This window comes from Cynocephalus volans, chromosome 10, assembly GCF_027409185.1.
Source record: "Cynocephalus volans isolate mCynVol1 chromosome 10, mCynVol1.pri, whole genome shotgun sequence".
NCBI classification, from domain to species: domain Eukaryota; kingdom Metazoa; phylum Chordata; class Mammalia; order Dermoptera; family Cynocephalidae; genus Cynocephalus; species Cynocephalus volans.
This window is the reverse complement of record NC_084469.1, coordinates 127,089,078-127,106,963: the sequence shown is the minus strand read 5'-3', so window position 1 is coordinate 127,106,963 and position 17,886 is coordinate 127,089,078. Positions and strand designations below refer to the sequence as shown.

Sequence of the window (17,886 nt, the reverse complement as noted above, 5' to 3'; positions counted from 1 at the left end):
CCTATATTTGCTGTGTGCTATGGAGTCGACAGGCTGTAATGAAGAGGAAACAATAAATCCAAACCTGCCTGGGCCGTGCAGTAGCCACTAGCCGCAGGGGGCTCCTGAGCACTTGAAATGTGGCTGGTCCAAACCGAGACATGCTGTGAGCACACTGCACACACAGGAGTGCCAAAGACGGGATGTGGGTAAAAGACCACAAAACCGCACAGTAATACTCTTTACACGTTGTTTACATGTGGAAGTGATCACATTTTAAATATATTGGGTTAAAGAAAACATATTTAAATTAATTTCTGCTTTTTTGATGTGGCTACTAGAAATGTTTAATTTACATACATATGTGGCTCACATCATATGTCTACAGGACAGAGCTGGTCTGGACCATTGTTTTGAGAAATTGGTCTGTGAAGGGGGAAAAAAGAGGTGAAATGATGACATCTTGAAAGAAATAAAGGGTCGAATGAAAATTTTTATTAGTATCATATCTACAAGAACTGGTTTTTAAAGATATGACACCAAGGTCCAGGGTTTAATCACTGTACCAGCCAGCCACCCCCGCCCAAATAAAAGATATGGAGAAACAATGCTGTGGACGGACAGGCGAGAGGCATGCGGAGACCACAGAGGAGAGGCCATGGCGATCGGTGAAGGGCAAGGATGGGCAGGAGGAGCAGGATTCACAGGGAAGTGAGCAGGAGGCTGGGGCGGGCATTGTGAGAGTGAGGTTCTGACGGAGGTGGGGCAGAGCCTGGAAGGATTTGGGGGTGATGGGGCGTGGACGAGCACAGGACCAACCGGCTCTATCATTGGAGCAGAACTTCGGCACCATGCTCCATTGATGTCTTCAGGCTCCTTACCTCCCTGCCTGGTGCAGTATGAAGTCTTGTGCCTGTAATCAGCTCCTGGAGGAGGGGAAGAGGGGGTGGCAGGAGAAAATAAAGCAGAGTAGGTTGTAGTGACAACTCTCAAAGGAATTCTGGAGGTTTATTTGCTGAAAAGGTGGATATGGGTGATGAGTCTTATTGAGTCTCCGTGAGAGAAGGAGAAACATGGAACCTGCCTTGCATACAGCCCCATCCCCCAGCTTAGGGTGCCAAGAGCATCTGCTACACCTCTGTTCTCCTTCAAGGGTACATGGTCCATCCTTGAAGAGTTGGAGCCCCAGGGGATGGGATGAGACAGGGCTTGTTGTTATGGTGGGCGGAGGGAGTGTTGGGGGACAATGAGGCTAGGAGATGGCAGGAGTTTATTGCAGAGTCCAAAGGCACTCCAGCAAGGGTGTTTCTGACATTGGAAAGGAACTTCTCAATGGATGGGTGTTCTTATGGGCGGTGATCTGACTGGAAAGGGGGTTGGGGGTAAAAAGAAGAAACTCATCTTGAAGCCATGTTTGCCAACAGGTACACTGTTATTACTTAGCCTATTTGCTCCTTTGAGTAGCTCTTCTGAGGGGGTGGAGAATGCCTTACTCATGCTACTCTTTGGCCTCACCACTGCCTAAAACTGCAAAAGGTCAGGTGTTGGGTTTCCAAGGCAAGGCTGTAGTGTACCAGCAGTTTCAGAAATTGCTACCCTCTGGGCTGGGAGAGAAAGTACAGACTAGCTGGGTATCTACTAGCAAGATGAGCAGTGAAGAGCCCAGGACTCCAGGCCACGCTCTCCACTGACCCATTATCCAGTCCTTGGTGGGGGTAAACTCTTCTCCCAACCCAGCTAAGTCAGCTGCAGATACAGATGGTTTGTACTCTTTAAGAGGATCCCAGGTTCAGTGTGCCATCCACACTGTCATTTCCTTATTATGCTAAGGTGACTTTTAATAAAAACTCACCCTCTTCTTGTAGCCCAGGAGGCTTCTGTGGGCCACAATGTCATGGGACAAGTACGACTGAGCACTGAAACTCTGGGCAAGTTAACCTCGGAAATGAGTCTGGTGACCCCAGAAACCAAACCTGGAAAGAGCGTGCGTGGGAGCGTGTTAATGGCCAAAGGCAAATCAGAGAGCCATGGCTCTGGGTCACAGAAGCAGCATCACCTGCACCAGTCCGAAACAACACAGGTACAAATCAGGGCTCACCGGCAGGAGGGTTGGGATCCTTCCTCCTTCCTCTCAGCATCCTGAAGCCAGGTCAGAACCCCTCATTCCTACAGGTGTCCTCACCAGGCGGCCTGAGTGCTGTCCCTGTACCGCTCCTGAAAGGAGTGTTCACCCAGCAGGTGCTCAGCAAGCACCTCTTATGATATAGTGAAGATTTTATTTTTTTGACCGGTAAGGGGATCACAACCCTCAGCATGGTGTGGTCTGCACCACGCTCAGCCAGTGAGTGCACCGGCCATCCCTATACAGGATCCGAACCCGCGGCCTCGGCGCTACCAGCACCACACTCTCCCGAGTGAGCCATGGGGCCGGTCCAGTGAAGATTTTTTAAAAAGCGAAATCCCTGCATTCTAGCTGCACTAAGTATCTGATGAAGGAGATAACCACACTTGCAGACATTTGCAATAAGATGAGATTCACAAAAGAGATGTGTAAAAGGAATTGGTTGAACCATAGGAAATTGCCAATATTCAATCATTTTGGAACTCCATAACCACAATTTCTCATGGCTCAAACTAATGCTAAAGGAATGTTCAGGATGAAATCACAAATATAAGTTGTGGGAAGTCTGCAGGAGGAGTCCTGGAAAATCATAAAGTAGTCACAGAGTATAAGCAATGTGCTGAGGAACTTAGCAATCTCATCAGACTAGCAGGTTCTGAAGCTGGAGACAGTGTGATAATGAGTTATAGGTGGAAGAGTGGAGTCAAGCAAGTGGAGGCTTTCAAGATGTTTGAAAGCGAAGGGGGGAAAACACAGATTAGTCATTAGAGGGGAAAACCCAAGGTCAGGAGAGTTTGTTTTCAGAAAGGAGGTGGAGGCACAAGCGGGTCTACAAAGAAAGAATCTCCTGGAGAAAAGCACAATGTGACGATTCACCTGAGAGGGAATGAGATTCCAGAAGGTGGTAGGAAGGGCAGAATTAAGCACAGTTAAAGGAGAAGGGAACCAGCTTCCTTTGGGGTCAGTAAAGGTAAAAATAGATACAGCTAAGGGTGGGAGAAGTGGGGTGGAGAATGGAGGTTGGAGAAGATCTTGTTGAATGGCTCAATGATATGTGCAGGAGGCATGGTCTTTTGCAGGAAGCAGTGAGGAAGTTGGGGTTGCAGAACACGCCTGAGGACAGTAACAAAGCACTGTTGTCTCCACTGTGGAGAACAGAACCAGAAACTGGTGATGGGCTGAGAAAAAACTGTTGAGAATGGTGATGGCCCAACCAAGCCTGGAAACTATAACTTCACACTTGTAAGACTTCTCTAAGTGGCACCTGGCAGTCTTCATTCAGAGGTGGAGAGACGTTGTCATCATTGCAGGGGAGGGTATGTGCTCAGAACTAGAGGCAAGGGAGTTGTGAGTGGTGTCTGTATGGGAAGCCCTGCCTAGGTAGAGAAGGAATTAAGAGGAGGACATAGAATAAGAGAAACAGGAAGAGCTAAGGGTCTTGGTTTTGCTACCGTCTGAGAGTGCTTTAGGGGCAGTGGGAGGAGTGGATGTTTCCAAGTGGGTTGCTGAGGTGGATGGAGCAGAGAGAAGGTCTTCAAGGGAAAGGAGAACTGCAGGTCCGATGGAACATTCCATGGGGCTGAATGTGGACCAGGTGATGTCTCTGATCTTTACTTCAGTCTTACGTTCTTATAACACCTTGAAAACTAAACCACTGGTTCATTTTCTTTTGGAGGACAGTTCTTTTAACCCCCTTTTCCAGGATCTAATATGATATTCTTTACACAGATGTTTATGGATGAACTAAAACTCATATATTTGTTACCAAATAGGGTGTGATAGGAAGTCCTTTACTTTGGTTTCGTTCCATCCATCTGGAGAGACAAGGAAGGCTTTTTACAGTACTTCAAAAGCAGCAGAAAATTCCAATTCTGACTTCAAACCCCTTTTAAATAGAAAACTTAAAGATCACAGCAGAAATCAGAGCTCACAGACCCCCCCACACATGGCTACCTGCACTGCTCCAGGGTGATGGGATTCAGATGGTTTGGACAACAGAGTCCCCCTGTCAGTGTTTTGCCCAGAAAGATGGCTGTTTGGTCTTCTTGAAGCTCTCATACAAAGCACGAGCTCTCCAATGACTGAAATTTTAGTCGTGTTGCAAATGGGAAGAACCGTGTGATACGTTAAATAATGAAGATATGGGTCTGTAATACAGGTCACTTCTTTATTAATTACCTTTTCCCCGGAAATCCCCAGTTAGAAATCCTGATCTTTTGAGTAATATTGATCCAACACCCTTGCTTCTCAATTCCATGGTCTCCTCAGCCACTCGGTGCCATGACCACATCCTAGACCTTGTTCATCATTGCCCATTATCTCTACATGAACTCCAAGATCTCTAAATCAACCATCTTCTAACTTTCTAGGTGACTTACTCTGTAAGTAATTGGCCTCATAGAAACCTCCGATCCATGTTCTCACTGCCTACCACCCACCTCGCTGCCCTTCTTACCCGGTTAGGGTTCCATGGTTCTCCAGTGTAGACACTTCCCTGTGCCTTCTCTTTCATCGTACTGTCCAAGCAAAACTTCATCCTGGTAAACTCACTTCTCAACCTACTCCATGCAGTGCAGCTGAACATAGCTGGAGAAAATACTCATCTCAGCATGGTGTGGTCTTAATTTAACTTTCAGAACCCAAATCTCAAGTGGCCTGTTTAGTTGGCCCTAGTAAATTTGCCCTCCCTCTGTTCAAGATGACTGTCTTATCTCTGTCACTACTCTCCTCGCCTCTAAGACACTTCCCTCTTCTTCAGTCTCAGCTGATGCTATCTCTTCTAATTTCATGGCAAGAACTGCAACAACCAGAGGACAACCACCTCACCCTCCTCCCACCAAATCCACCAGCCAGCCTTCATCCTAACCCAAAGCCGTGCCTTCCCTACAACCCCTGGATGTCCCTGCTGTCATCCAGGGCTGATCTCTCCACATGTGTGTGGGGCCCCACCCCTACTCTTACTCCAGGGCTAATTCCTGCTGTTGTCCCCTCTCTGCCATCCTTCTCTGTATCCTTTCTGTCAGCGTCTGTGCATGCTGTGTTACCTCCTGGATTAGTCAGGGTTCTCCAGAGAGACTGAATCAATAGGATAGGTTATAAATACACGAGAGGGGATTTATTAGGGACATTAGCTCACATGATTTGAAGAAAAGTCCCATGATAAGCCGTCTGCAAACTGGATGCCGATAGTGTGGCTTAGTCCAAGTCCGAAGGCCTCAAAGCCAGGGAAGCTGATGGTGTCCTTGGTGTAAGTCCTGGAACCTAAAAGCTGAAGAGTCTCAAGCTCTGATGTCCACGGACAGGAGGGAAGAGTGTATCCCATCTCCAGCAGGATAGAGACAGAGCTTCACATTTTTCCTCTGTCTTTTGTTCTCTCTGGGCCCCCAGCCAACTGGATGGTTTCTGCCCATATTGAGATAGGGTCTTCCCACCCAGTCCACTCAGGATAGCATGTTAATCTCTGCTGGAAACACCCTCCTTAATTAAGATTCCTTAATCTAATCAAAGTGGCACCTAGAATTAACCTTCACACCTCCCAACATTAAAAATATTTTCCCATGACCCCACATCCCCCTCCAGCCATTACCTCATTTCTCAGCTCCCCTTCACTGCCCACCCTCCAAAGGATTGCTGCCCTGCCTGCCTCCTCACCCCACACCTGCCCCCATTCTCTCTCATACCTATTCTAATGAGGCCTTTGTCCCCACCACTCCACAGGCCACTCTTCTCAAGGTCATTGACAACCTTCATCTTGCAAATCCACTGGTCAGTTTTGTGTCCTCAACTCATGCTGATCACCCCCTCTTCCTGGAAATGCTTTCTTCATGTGGCTTTCAGAACACCACGTTCTTCTACTTTCCCTTCTACCTCATTAGCAACTCTTTCCTCTACTCCCCCAGTTTCCTCATCTCCTCCAAATTCCTAGTTGTTGGAGAAAGTCTTCTGCTCTCTTCTTTTTGTTATCTACATTTTCTTTCTAGGTGATCTCACTCAGTTGCATTAAATACTTTCAACATGTTTATGACCCTCAAATCTCGATCTCCAGCCCTAATTTCTTCCCAAGCTCAGGTTCATTTAACCAAATTCACTCTCGATATCTCTCCTGAATGGCTTAGAAGCATCTCAAAATTTATATGTCCAAAAAGTGATTCTTGCTTTCTTCTCCCCCAAAATCGTTCTTCCCCCAAGTCTTTCCTTTCTTAAAAATAATTTCACCATTTTCCAAGTTGTTCAGGTCAAAACTCAAGGACCCATTTTTGGTGCCTCTCTTTTTTTCACATTCCATCCCAAGTTCTATTGTCCCTACTTTTATATTACATCCTTTATCAGCCACTTTTCACCCTACATCCTAGTCCCTGTGCCATCATCTCTTTCCTTGACCAAGAGATATCTTTCTAACTAGTCTTCCTGCTTCCACTCTTGTACTTCATGTAACAGGCAGAGTGGACTTTTAAAAATGAAAATAATTTAGGCCCAAGAATGGTAGTCAAAAAAATAAAAATGAAAATGAAAATCAGATCATTTGTCTGCCTGAAACACACCCACAGCTTCCCATTATACTTGGAATAAAATACAAATTCCTTACTATGACCTACAGGGCTGCTGCATATTCTAGCCCTGACTGTGTCTTGGACTTTAAGCCTGACCATCTTCCCCCTTGCTCACTCAGTTCCAACCACGCTGGGTTCCTGTGTGCTATCCCAAAGCCCCAGTGCACTCGTGTTGAGGAGCTTGCTGCTCCATCTCAGAAAGACTCTTCCCCCAGAACTTGTCTCCCTCTTTCACATTACCTAGGCAATGTGACCCTCCTCTCTGCATAGCCAGTCCCCAGCTCTGTCATTGTTCTTTATTCCTGTACCAGATTATTTTCTCCCTAGCACTCATCACTGTCTTAAATTATGTTATCGACTTGTACATTAAAGCTCTCCATTTCTGTCTCCCCCATTAGAATGTAAGGGACACATGGGCAGCACCGTTGTCAGCCTTGGCTGTTATTGTATCCCTGGTACCTGAGGGGTACCTGGTGCATGATAGGTGCTCAATAAATATTTATTGAATAAATGAACAAATGTGCACAGTTCACATATACAGAGTCTTCACACCTTCCGCAATATTCCCATTTGATGCTTACAGCAATGCTAAAAGGAAGATAGGAATTTCCAATGAAATCTCCATTTTACAGATGAGGAAATGAAGCCCAGATAGATTATATGACTTACTCGAGGTCAAGTGGCTTATAGCTGTAGAAGTTGTTATGACACAAAGCTGGGTTCTGACTCCTGATCCTTCTCCCACTCAACAGATTTCCTCCAGCCCTCTGCCCGTGGGGCCCACTCATCGCTGGCTCGGTGTCAGTGGCAGTATTGGAGGTGAGACAGGTCTGATGAGCTGTGTGCTCCCTGATGAACTTCTTGTGCAGATCCTGGCTGAACGGATACAGGTGTGTCCATGCCTACCCATACAGAGCTGTGGGCTCATCACTCACACACTGTCCCATGCCATAAGCTGAGATTCTAGGCCACTGGCCAGCCACAGCATCTCAGAATACAGGGCCCTTGAAGAGGAAAGATGGGGTTCTTCTCTCCAAAAGTTATTTACTTGTCCTTTTGACAGCTCTTGTCAGTCTCTGACCCTAGCCTGATCTGCACCCTACAGCCACTCACCTTCTTAGATAACCAAAACAGAACAGTACACATAAAAAATAAAAAAGCAAAACAAAAAAGAATGGTGGGGTAAGAATTATAATTATAATGTGGAGCCATTAAAAGTTAGAATTTGGAAAAAAGGTAGGAGCACACCCAAGGACCCAGAGCATGCCACAAACACCACTTGCACACAGGTGGTCCACCACAGCCACTGCTCTTCACCACAGTAGCAGCTGTGGCCACCATGCAGACATTTCACCTCCCACTCGACTGTATTGACACAAGGAGAGTCACCAGAAGAGTCTGGAAAAAGAGGGGGAAGTCTCTTTCCTCAAAGCCCACTCCAAAGAACTAGAAGAAGCAACTGTTATACCAGCTGACCAGATCTCAATGTAGAGATACAAGAAAGAAAGAAAGAGAGAAAGAGAGAAGGAAGGGAGGGAGGGAGGGAGGGAGGGAGGGAGGGAGGGAGGGAGGGAGGGAGGAAAGAAAGAAAGAAAGAAAGAAAGAAAGAAAGAAAGAAAGAAAGAAAGAAAGAAAGAAAGAAAGAAAGAAAGAAAGAAGAAGAAAGAAAGAAAGAAGAAAGAAAGAAAGAAAGAAAGAAAGAAAGAAAGAAAGAAAGAAAGAAAGAAAGAAAGAAGAAAGAAAGAAAGAAAGAAGAAAGAAAGAAAGGAAAGAAAGAAAGAAAGAAAGAAAGAAAGAAAGAAAGAAAGAAAGAAAGAAAGAAAGAAAGAAAAAATCAAGAAAATATGACACCAACAAAGGAATACAGTAATTCTCAAGTAACACACCCCATCGAGCACGAAACTCTTCAAATGAGTAAAAAGAAATTCTGAACAACCATCTTAAGGAAACTAAATGAGATATTAGAAGACTCAGTTAGGGCCGAGCCCGTGGCACACTCGGGAGAGTGCGGCACTGGGAGCGCAGCGACGCTCCCACCGCGGGTTCGGATCCTATATAGGACTGGCCAGTGCACTCGCTGGCTGAGTGCCGGCCACGAAAAAGACAAAAAAAAAAAAAAGACTCAGTTAGACAACACAATGAAACAAGAAAAAATATCCCAGGCAGACAAAAAAAAGGAAAAAAGAATTTTTAAAAATGAAGAAAATCTAAGAGAGCTAGCAGACAACCTTAAGGGCACAAACATCCAAATCATGGGTGTTCCAGAATGGGAGGAGAAAGGAAAAGATATTGAAAACCTATTCAATGAAATGATAAGGGAAAAATTCCCAGGTATAGGGAGATACACAGATCTTCAGATCCAGGAGGCTCAAAGATCCCCAGATATAATCCATAATGATCCTCTCCAAGATACATTATAGTCAAACTGGCAAAATTCAAAAGCAAAGAGAGAATCCTAAAGGCAGCAAGAGAAAAGCCTCAAGTCACCTATAAGAGAACCCCCATGACACTAACAGCAGACTTCTCAACAGAAACTACAAGCGAAAGGAAAATGGGATGATATATTCAAAATATTAAAAACAAACAAAAAAAGTGCCACCAAGAATACTATACCCAGCAAGGCTATCATTCAGAAATGAAGGAGAAATAGTATATTCCCCAAACAAAAACAACAGGAGTTCACCACCACATGACCAGACCTTCAAGAAATCTTCAAGGGAGTCCTGCATCTGAAATCCAAAAAATAATAATTGCTACCATGAATACATGAGAAAGAACAAAACCCACTGGTAGAACAAAAATGCAAATGAGAAAGAGAAGAGAACTAAACCTTACTGTCTCAAAAAACTGACAAACATCAAAGAAAAACAATAAAAGAGGAAGAAAGGAACACAAAATATTTAAAACATCCAAATGAAAATAAATAAAATGCCAGGAGTAAGACAATACCTTTCAATAACAACCCTAAATGTAAAGAGATTAAACTCCCCAGTCAAAAGACACAGACTGACAGACTGAGTGATTGGATTAAAAAGCTACACCCAACTATATGCTATCTTCAAGAGACTCACCTCACCTGTAAAGACACACACAGATTAATAGCAAAGGGATGGAAAAAGTTATACCATACAAATGGAAACCAAAAACAAGCAGGAGTAGCTATTCTTATAATGGGTAAAATAGACTTTAACCAAAAGCCATAAAAAAAGACAAAGAAGGTCACTGTATAATGACAGAGGGCTCTATCCAGCAAGAAGACATAACAGGCATAAATATATATGCACCTTACACTGGAGCACCCAGATATACAAAGCAAACACTATTAGAACTAAAGAAAGAGATAGACCCCAATACAATAATAGTTGGGGACCTGAACATCCCTCTGTCAGCACTGGACAGATCATCTAGGCAACAAATCAACAGGGAAACACAGGATGTAAACTACACTGTAGACAAATTGGACCTGGCAGATTCTACAGAACATTTCATCTGATGACTACAGAATATTCATTCTTATCATCAATACATGGAACATTCTCCAGGATAGACCACATGTTAGGTCACAAATCAAGTCTCAACAAATTTTTAAAAATTGAAATCATTTCAAGTACCTTTTCAGACCGCAACAGATTAAAACTAGAAATCAATAACAAGCAAAAGTCTGGAAACTATATAAATACATGGAAATTGAATGACATGATCCTGAACAACCTATGGGCCAAAGAAGAAGTTAAACGGGATATCAAAAAGTTCTTGAAACTGCTGAAAATAAAGACACATCATGCCAAACCCTGTGGGATACTAACAGGGAAGTTTATTGCAATAAATGCATATATCAAAAAAATAGAAAGATCTCAAATAAACAACCTAATGTAACACCTTAAAGAACCTGAAAAACAAGAAAAATCCAATCCCAAAATTAGTAGATGGAAAGAAATAATTAAGATCAGAGCAGAACTAAATGAAATAGAGATCCAAAAAATGATACAAAAGATCAATGAAATAAAAAGTTGATGTTTTTGAGAAGGTAAACAAAATAGACAAGCCATTAGCTAGGTTAACCCAAAAAAAAAAGACAGGAGACCTAAATATCAAAAATCATAAAAAGGAGACATTACAATCAATTCCACAGAAATACAAAGATAGAGACTATTATAAACAACTGTACACCAACAAATTTGAAAACCTGAAGGAAATGCATAAATTTCTGGACACATACAAAGTACCAAAACTAAACTGAGAAGAAATGGAAAAGCTGAACAGACCAATAACAAGCAACAAGACTGAAGCAGTAATCAGCAGTCTCCAACAAAGAAAAGCCTAGGACTGAATGGCTTTACTGATAAATTCTACCGAAGCTTTAAAGAAGAATTAATACCAATTCTCTTCAAACTATTTCAAAAAAATTCAAAAAGAGGCCATTCTCCTGAACTCATTCTATTAGGCCAGCCTCACCCTGATACCAAAACCAGACAAAGATACAATGAAAAAAGAAAACTACAGGCCACTATCTCTAATGAACATAGACACAAAAATCCTCAACAAAATGTTAGCAATCAGAATACAACAATACATCAAAAAAATTATAGACCATGATCAAGTGGGATTCATCCTAGGGATGCTAAGATGGTTCAACATACACAAGTAACTAAATGTGATACACCACATCAACAAAATCAAGGACAAAAATCATAAAATTATCTCAATAGATGCAGAAAAAGCATTTGACAAAATTCAACATCCCTTCTTGATAAAGATTCTAAACAAATTAGGTATATAAGAAAAGTATCCCAACACGATAAAAGCCATATATGACAAACTCACCACCAATATCATCCTGAACAGCAACAAGACAAGGATGCCCACTCTAACCACTCCTATTTAACAAAGTGTTGGAAGTACTAGCCAGAGCAATCAGGCAAGAGAAAGATATAAAGGGCATCTAGATTGGAAAAGATGAAATCAAACTCTCCCTGTTTGCAGGTGACATGGCCCTATATATAGAAAAATCTAAAGACTCTACCAAAGAAACTCTTGGAGCTGATAAACAATTTCAGTTGAGTTGCAGGATACAAAATCAACACACAAAAATCAGTAGCATTTGTGTACTATAATAGAGAACTAGCAGAAAAAGAAATCAAGAAAGCAATCCCATTTACAGTGGTCACCAAGAAAATAAAATACCTAACAATCAATTTAACCAAGTGGGTGGAAGATCTCTACAATGAGAACTACAAATCACTGCTGAAAGACATTAAAGAGGACACAAAAAGATGGAAAGACATTCCATGCTCTTGGATTGAAAGAATAAACATTGTGAAAATGTCCACACTACTCAAAGCAATCTACAGATTCAATGTAATCCCCATCAAAATACCAATAGCATTCTTCACAGAAATAGAAAGAACAATCCTAACATTTTTTTTTGGAACAACAAAAGACCCCAAATAGCCAAAGCAATCCTGAGCAAAGAAAAATAAAGAAAGAGGCATAGTACTACCTGACTTCACATTATACTACAAAGCTATAGTAACCAAAATACCATGGTACTGACACAAAAACAGACACTCAGACCAATGAAACAGAAAACAGAATAGAGAACCCAGAATTAACCCACATATTTACAGCCAACTGATCTTTGACAAAGGCAATAAGTATAGCATTGGGGAAAAGACTGCCTCTTCAGTAAATGGTGCTGGGAAAAGTGGGCATCCATATGTAGAAGAATGAAACTAGACCCATACCTCTCACCATATACCAAAATCAACTCAAAATGAATTAAGGACTTAAATACAAGGCTGGAAACTATAAAACTGCTAAAAGAAAGCATGGGGGAAACACTTCAGGAAGTAGGACTGCGCAAAGACTTTATGAATAAGACCCTAAAAGTACAGGTGACAAAAGGAAAACTAAATGGGATTATATCAAGCTAAAAAGCTTCTGCACAGCAAAAGAAACAATTAACAAAGTGAAAATACAACCTACAGAATGGGAGAAAATATTTGCAAACTATGTATCTGACAAGGGATTACTATCCAGAATATACAAGGAATTCAAATAAGTTAACAGTAAAAAAACAAGTAACCTGATCAAAAATTGGGCAAAGGGGCTGACTAGGCATTTTTCAAAGGAAGATATATGAATGGCCAAAAGTCACATGAAAAAATGCTCAACGTTGCTAATCATCAGGGAAATGCAAACCAAAACCACATTGAGATGTCATTTCACACCAGTTAGACTGACCATTATTAAAAAGACAAAGAATAACAAATTCTGGTGAGGATGTGCAGAAAGGGGACCTCTCCTACGCTATTGGTGGGATCATAAATTAGTGCATCCACTATTGAAAACAGTGTGGAGTTTCCTCAAACAGCTACAGACAGAACTACCATACGATCCAGCAATCCCACTGCTGCGTGTATACCCAAAGGAATGGAAATCATCGTGTCGAAGGGATACCTGCACTCCCATGTTTATTGCAGCTCTATTTACAATAGATAAGAGTTGGGAGATCAGAGTTACCTGAGATAGCGTTCTGTCTTCCCAGTTCTGTCACTCTTATAAAGAAGCTGTCCTGTCTATGTCATTCCCTAGGAAAAAAACTGTTCCTCTCACACCCCTTTGAGAAGTAAGAGGAGGAATCACAGTAAGTACATTTGTGTAGAATGGTGTGGGTGTGTATGTGGGTTTAGAGATTCACATGTAAATATTCTTTTGATGAAACAACTTCAACAAAAACATCTATCAGTTGTCAGTGGTAGGAGTGTTTGCACCACAGAAATTGGAAAATCCTATAAATCAGAGGTTTTTTTCCCTGCCAGAGATCCAGTTTACCGGCATGCCAGCACATCACTAGACATTTTGGGATCAGTTTACAAACAAGAGCAATCTGGGTTTTGAGCAAGACTATATAACTATGTATCAAAATCTTTTTTCAAAAATATCTCAACTTCTGATCAAGATGGCAGAAGAGACAGTAACCAGTGTCACCGTCTCCCACAATCAACCAATTTATAACTATTAAAAAGCAACAACAGCCACGCTGGGGCCACTAGAGCTCAGGGGAAGAGGAGGAGAGACCTACGGAGTTCATAAAGGCAGGAGAAGCCATGATGAGAGACAGAAAGGATTGATATGACTGTTTCAAGCCCCAGCCACTTCAAGGCTGACCCTGGTGAGCACACAGAGCAAGAGCTGACAAAAGCCACTGCTTTTCCCTTCATATGAAGTTGCTTGGAGGCTGTAGTGGAGAAAAGGGCCTTGGTGGCCCCCAGGCCGTCAAGACCACTGACTGGGTTCCCACGGACCCACATAGGAATGAGGGGCCACAGACAACTGAAAAAAGGAGCCACCCAGAGGTGGTGAGCCATCACAAAGGACCTGCTCGTAGCCCATCCCATGGGAAATGTTTGGAGTACAGGCAGTGGGGGAGATGGGCCCACTGGGGGAACAATGGGGCATAGCATGGACAACTGATCTGCCCCCCAGTCAGCACAGGATCACTCAGTGGAGACTTGTCAGAAGTATAGATCTGCAGGGGATGCAGTTTGCTGAAAAGATTCAGGCCTAGACCAGAGTTTCCACACAACCCAGGTGTATTAGACCTCACAAGACCCTGAAGTTCCTAAAAGGCCAACAATTAAAATCTGAGCTGCACAAAAAGCCTTCCCTATAGAATCAGCAGCAAAGCAGCAATTTAGCTCAACCACAAGGCTCAAGTGCTGGTCCCCACAGGAAGTTCCCCCATTTTAGAAGTAAGCAAAGGATAACAAATTAGTTCCAGTGCAGAGTATAAGTGGTGGGAGTAGCTAATAATCCAACACAAAAATGAAAGAAAACACAAAAAACCCACAGATCAGAGACAAAGTTCTGATATTAACCAGTAAAGTTCTAACACCACCAAAAAACACCTTTAAAACCTAGAAGGACTGGAAGCCCCCTGGGCTCCCAAGCTGGTGGTGGGGAGGACTGAGGGCCTCAGCCACACCTCCCCAATGTCCACATCCAGCCCAGCAATGATCAGGCCATAGCCAGAAGCCCCCCAGGCTCCCAAGTCAGGGTGGGAATCAAGGGCCTCAGCCATACCCCCTCAATGTCCACATTTAGCCCAGCAATGACCACCAGGCTGCCACTGGAAGCATCATGGGCTCCCGAGCTGGGGCAGTGGGGAGCTCAAGGCCTCCGCCATGCCCCCCACAGCATCCAGCCCAGCAACAACCACCACGCCATTGCTGGAAGCTCCCTGGGCTCCCAAGCTGAGGTGTCAGGGGCCAAGGGTCTCAGCCATGTTACCCTAGTGTCTGCATCCAGCCCAGAAACCACCACCAGGCTGCCACCAGAGGCGCCCTGGGCTCCCAAACCAGAGTGGTAGGGGGCTGAGGGCCCCAGCCATACCTTCCTAACATCCACATCCAGCCCAGAGACAACAACCGAGCCACTACTAGAAGCTCCCTGGGCTCTGGAGCCGGGGGTCGGATGCTTAGGGCCTTAGCCACACCCCACCAACGTCTACATCCAGGCTCCAAGCCACCGCCAGAAGCCCCCTGCCAGAATGAGGGGGGATGCCACAGGCCTCAACCACGCCTCCCCCTCCTTCCTCCTCCTCACACCCTATCTCTCTCTCCCTTCCCCCAACTGCTCCACAGCATCTTAGAATGCAAAAAACTAATAATAATAAATAAATGAATTTTTTTTTTAAGATTTTTAAAAAAATCTCTTTGATCCCCCTGTAAATACAAAGTGGCTACTAAGCTTGTTAGTTTTGTTTATTGTTATTGATAAAATTTAAAATATTATTGTAACTTATTTGGATAAAGGTCTTCCCAAGAAATATGATGAGGTGGTATCTGGGTTATATTTCTACGTGAGAGATTATGAATATAAAAATACATGTCTCACTTCCTTTGTGAATGAGAGAGTGGAAATAAATACACTTAAATGATTGAACTTTGCAAATTGAGACTGAATCATGCATAGCTGTAGACAAGGACTGTGTGTGGTAACAAACAGCCTAAGAATGAAAGATTTGCCATCCTTGAGCAGAGCAAAGGTCTAATAAAAGCCAAATCCAGGAATATTTATTGAACTATGTACAGGCCCTTAAGGTACATATTTTGTGAGGGAAGTAGTAGTGTGTGGATACAGATTCTGAAGCCTTTAAATATCTCATACTAAATTGTTTAAGCATTGAACTGGGTTACCAGGTGACTCTAGGGGACCAAAAACAAAACCTTTAGTGTACCTTCAACAAGAGACCTTTGACACACACCAGTATACCACTGACTTGGTTTCAGAGTAAATTTTGCAAAATAGCAGTCATGTAATTTACAACTGTCATCTTTCAAACTGTATGAAAATTGAACACTTTTCTAAAGAAACAAATCTAGATTTGTGCGGGAGGCAGGGGGGGAAGTCTTGCTGCAAATTAAAAAGAAGAAGAAAAAAGCCAGCTGAACTAAATAGTGTGTTTAGTGATATTTATGTTCTGGCACAAGCATCTTGTCTTATCAAAAACTGGTAATGATCAGTGGCCGGTCTGTGGGCCGCACTTTGAGTAACGCTGCAGTGCAGCAGAGCCTGTTTTTCCATGGTCAGTTTTACCAAAGTCATTGCACTCCTGACCACTAAGAAAGATGCAAATGGCCCACCCACCACGCTGCTCTTGCAGCCGGTGATTCTGTGCATGGGAACATCTTCCCTTTCCATCTTCTTTTCCTGTGCCTCGTGGATCTTCCCAGACCCTCACTTGAACATTTTGTTTTTTTCTTTTATTTCCATACAGACAAAATAAATCCTCGACTCTACAAATAGGTACAATAAAGACCATCTGTGGCTGATTAGATATTTTTATCCCTCTCTTTTATTTTATTATGATACCTTGGATTGAGCAAGCAGAAGGGCAGTTTAATGGTGTTTTTGTCAGGGCACCATAGGTCTGCAGAACTCGCTGAAACACCAGTAAAAGCACCAATAAAAGAACAGCGTCCTCCGTAGACAGCAAGTGATCTCATGGGTGGCCGTGGTGACTGCCTGCGCTCTTTCTGGTTTCAGCTGAGTGACTGCTTCCGTGGAGTGGTGTTTGATGGCCTGGACACACTCTTTGCTCGGAGCGCAGCTGCCGCCCTGCTCTGCCTGCTGAAAGCCATCGGCAACCGCGAGCACATATACACTGTCAACATGGCCCAAGACTACGCAGCCATGAAGGCCCAGGAGAAGGCCAAAAAGGAGCAAGAAGGCAAGGCCCCATCCCTTCCTGGGCTGTCCTCAAGCCCTAACAGGTCTTTCCTTTAAACAGGGGGTCAGGCTTTTCAAAACAGTTGGTTTCCTAATGTGATCAGCCATTGGGCTTAAATGAAACGCTTACAGGTGCCATCCCACTGGCGCCTCACCTCTGCCCTGTGAGGAGTTCCTGTTTCTCAGAGGGAGCTGAAACATAAGCAGCCTGTTGAGAGGTTTTACGTGGGATCTTGAGAAAGTTCATGGAAAGATTTGTCTTTTGGTTCCACTTTTCCATGAACTTTTTGAAGTACCCTCATGTAACAAAGGCTGGACCCAGCTCATCCGACAGCAGACACATTCCTCTTCCCTTCGTGTCACACCACATCCCTTCGTCTTTTCTGTACTTACGACTGGCCTGAGGAGAACACCTCATGGGTCCCCATCCTGACTCAGACGGCTGATTTGCTTGTTGGTTTTGTTGAAGCCAACTGTGCATTTCCTGTAGAGATGCTGATAAATTTTGCAAAACAACTTCTACACCTTTGCCTTCTGTGCACCTGGCACTGGAGCAGACACTTTGTACACTTTGGGTCATTTAATTGCCACAATAACCCTATGAAGATTATGTGTCCATTGTACAAATGAGGAAAGTGATGCTCAGAGCTAGCAAAAGACTTGTGTAAGTTCACATTGTAAATTAGCAGGAGAACCAGTTCTGTGTAACCCCAAAACCTTTGCTTTTTCTGTCATTGCACCAATGGCCTGGGACAAAATTTCTATAATTGAAAGATTTGATTAAAAAATAGCTATAGACAGAGAGAGAGAGAGAGAGAGAGAGACAATGATATTAGCTCAATTGCCCAATTAAGTCAGAAGCAGACTCAATAAATCTTGGCTCATGGGGGATAAGTTTGGGGACAGCCACTGACTGGTGACATTGTGAAGCCTCAGCTCCGGCCACGTGACTTCCCCTTCTCACTTGGGCTTGCCTCTCTCTTCTGACACAGTCTACACAAA

General features: G+C 43.4%; 1 protein-coding gene across 1 annotated transcript in view; it reads left to right on the top strand.

The window, feature by feature from the left end:
• HYDIN (HYDIN axonemal central pair apparatus protein) overlaps nt 1-17,886 on the top strand; it is a 364,550-nt gene that overhangs the window by 236,640 nt on the left and 110,024 nt on the right. The window contains exons 40-42 of the mRNA XM_063112309.1: nt 1,845-2,071; nt 7,404-7,541; nt 16,702-16,885. Coding sequence (XP_062968379.1) covers nt 1,845-2,071; nt 7,404-7,541; nt 16,702-16,885 — 549 coding nt within the window. The remainder of the gene's footprint in view (nt 1-1,844; nt 2,072-7,403; nt 7,542-16,701; nt 16,886-17,886) is intronic.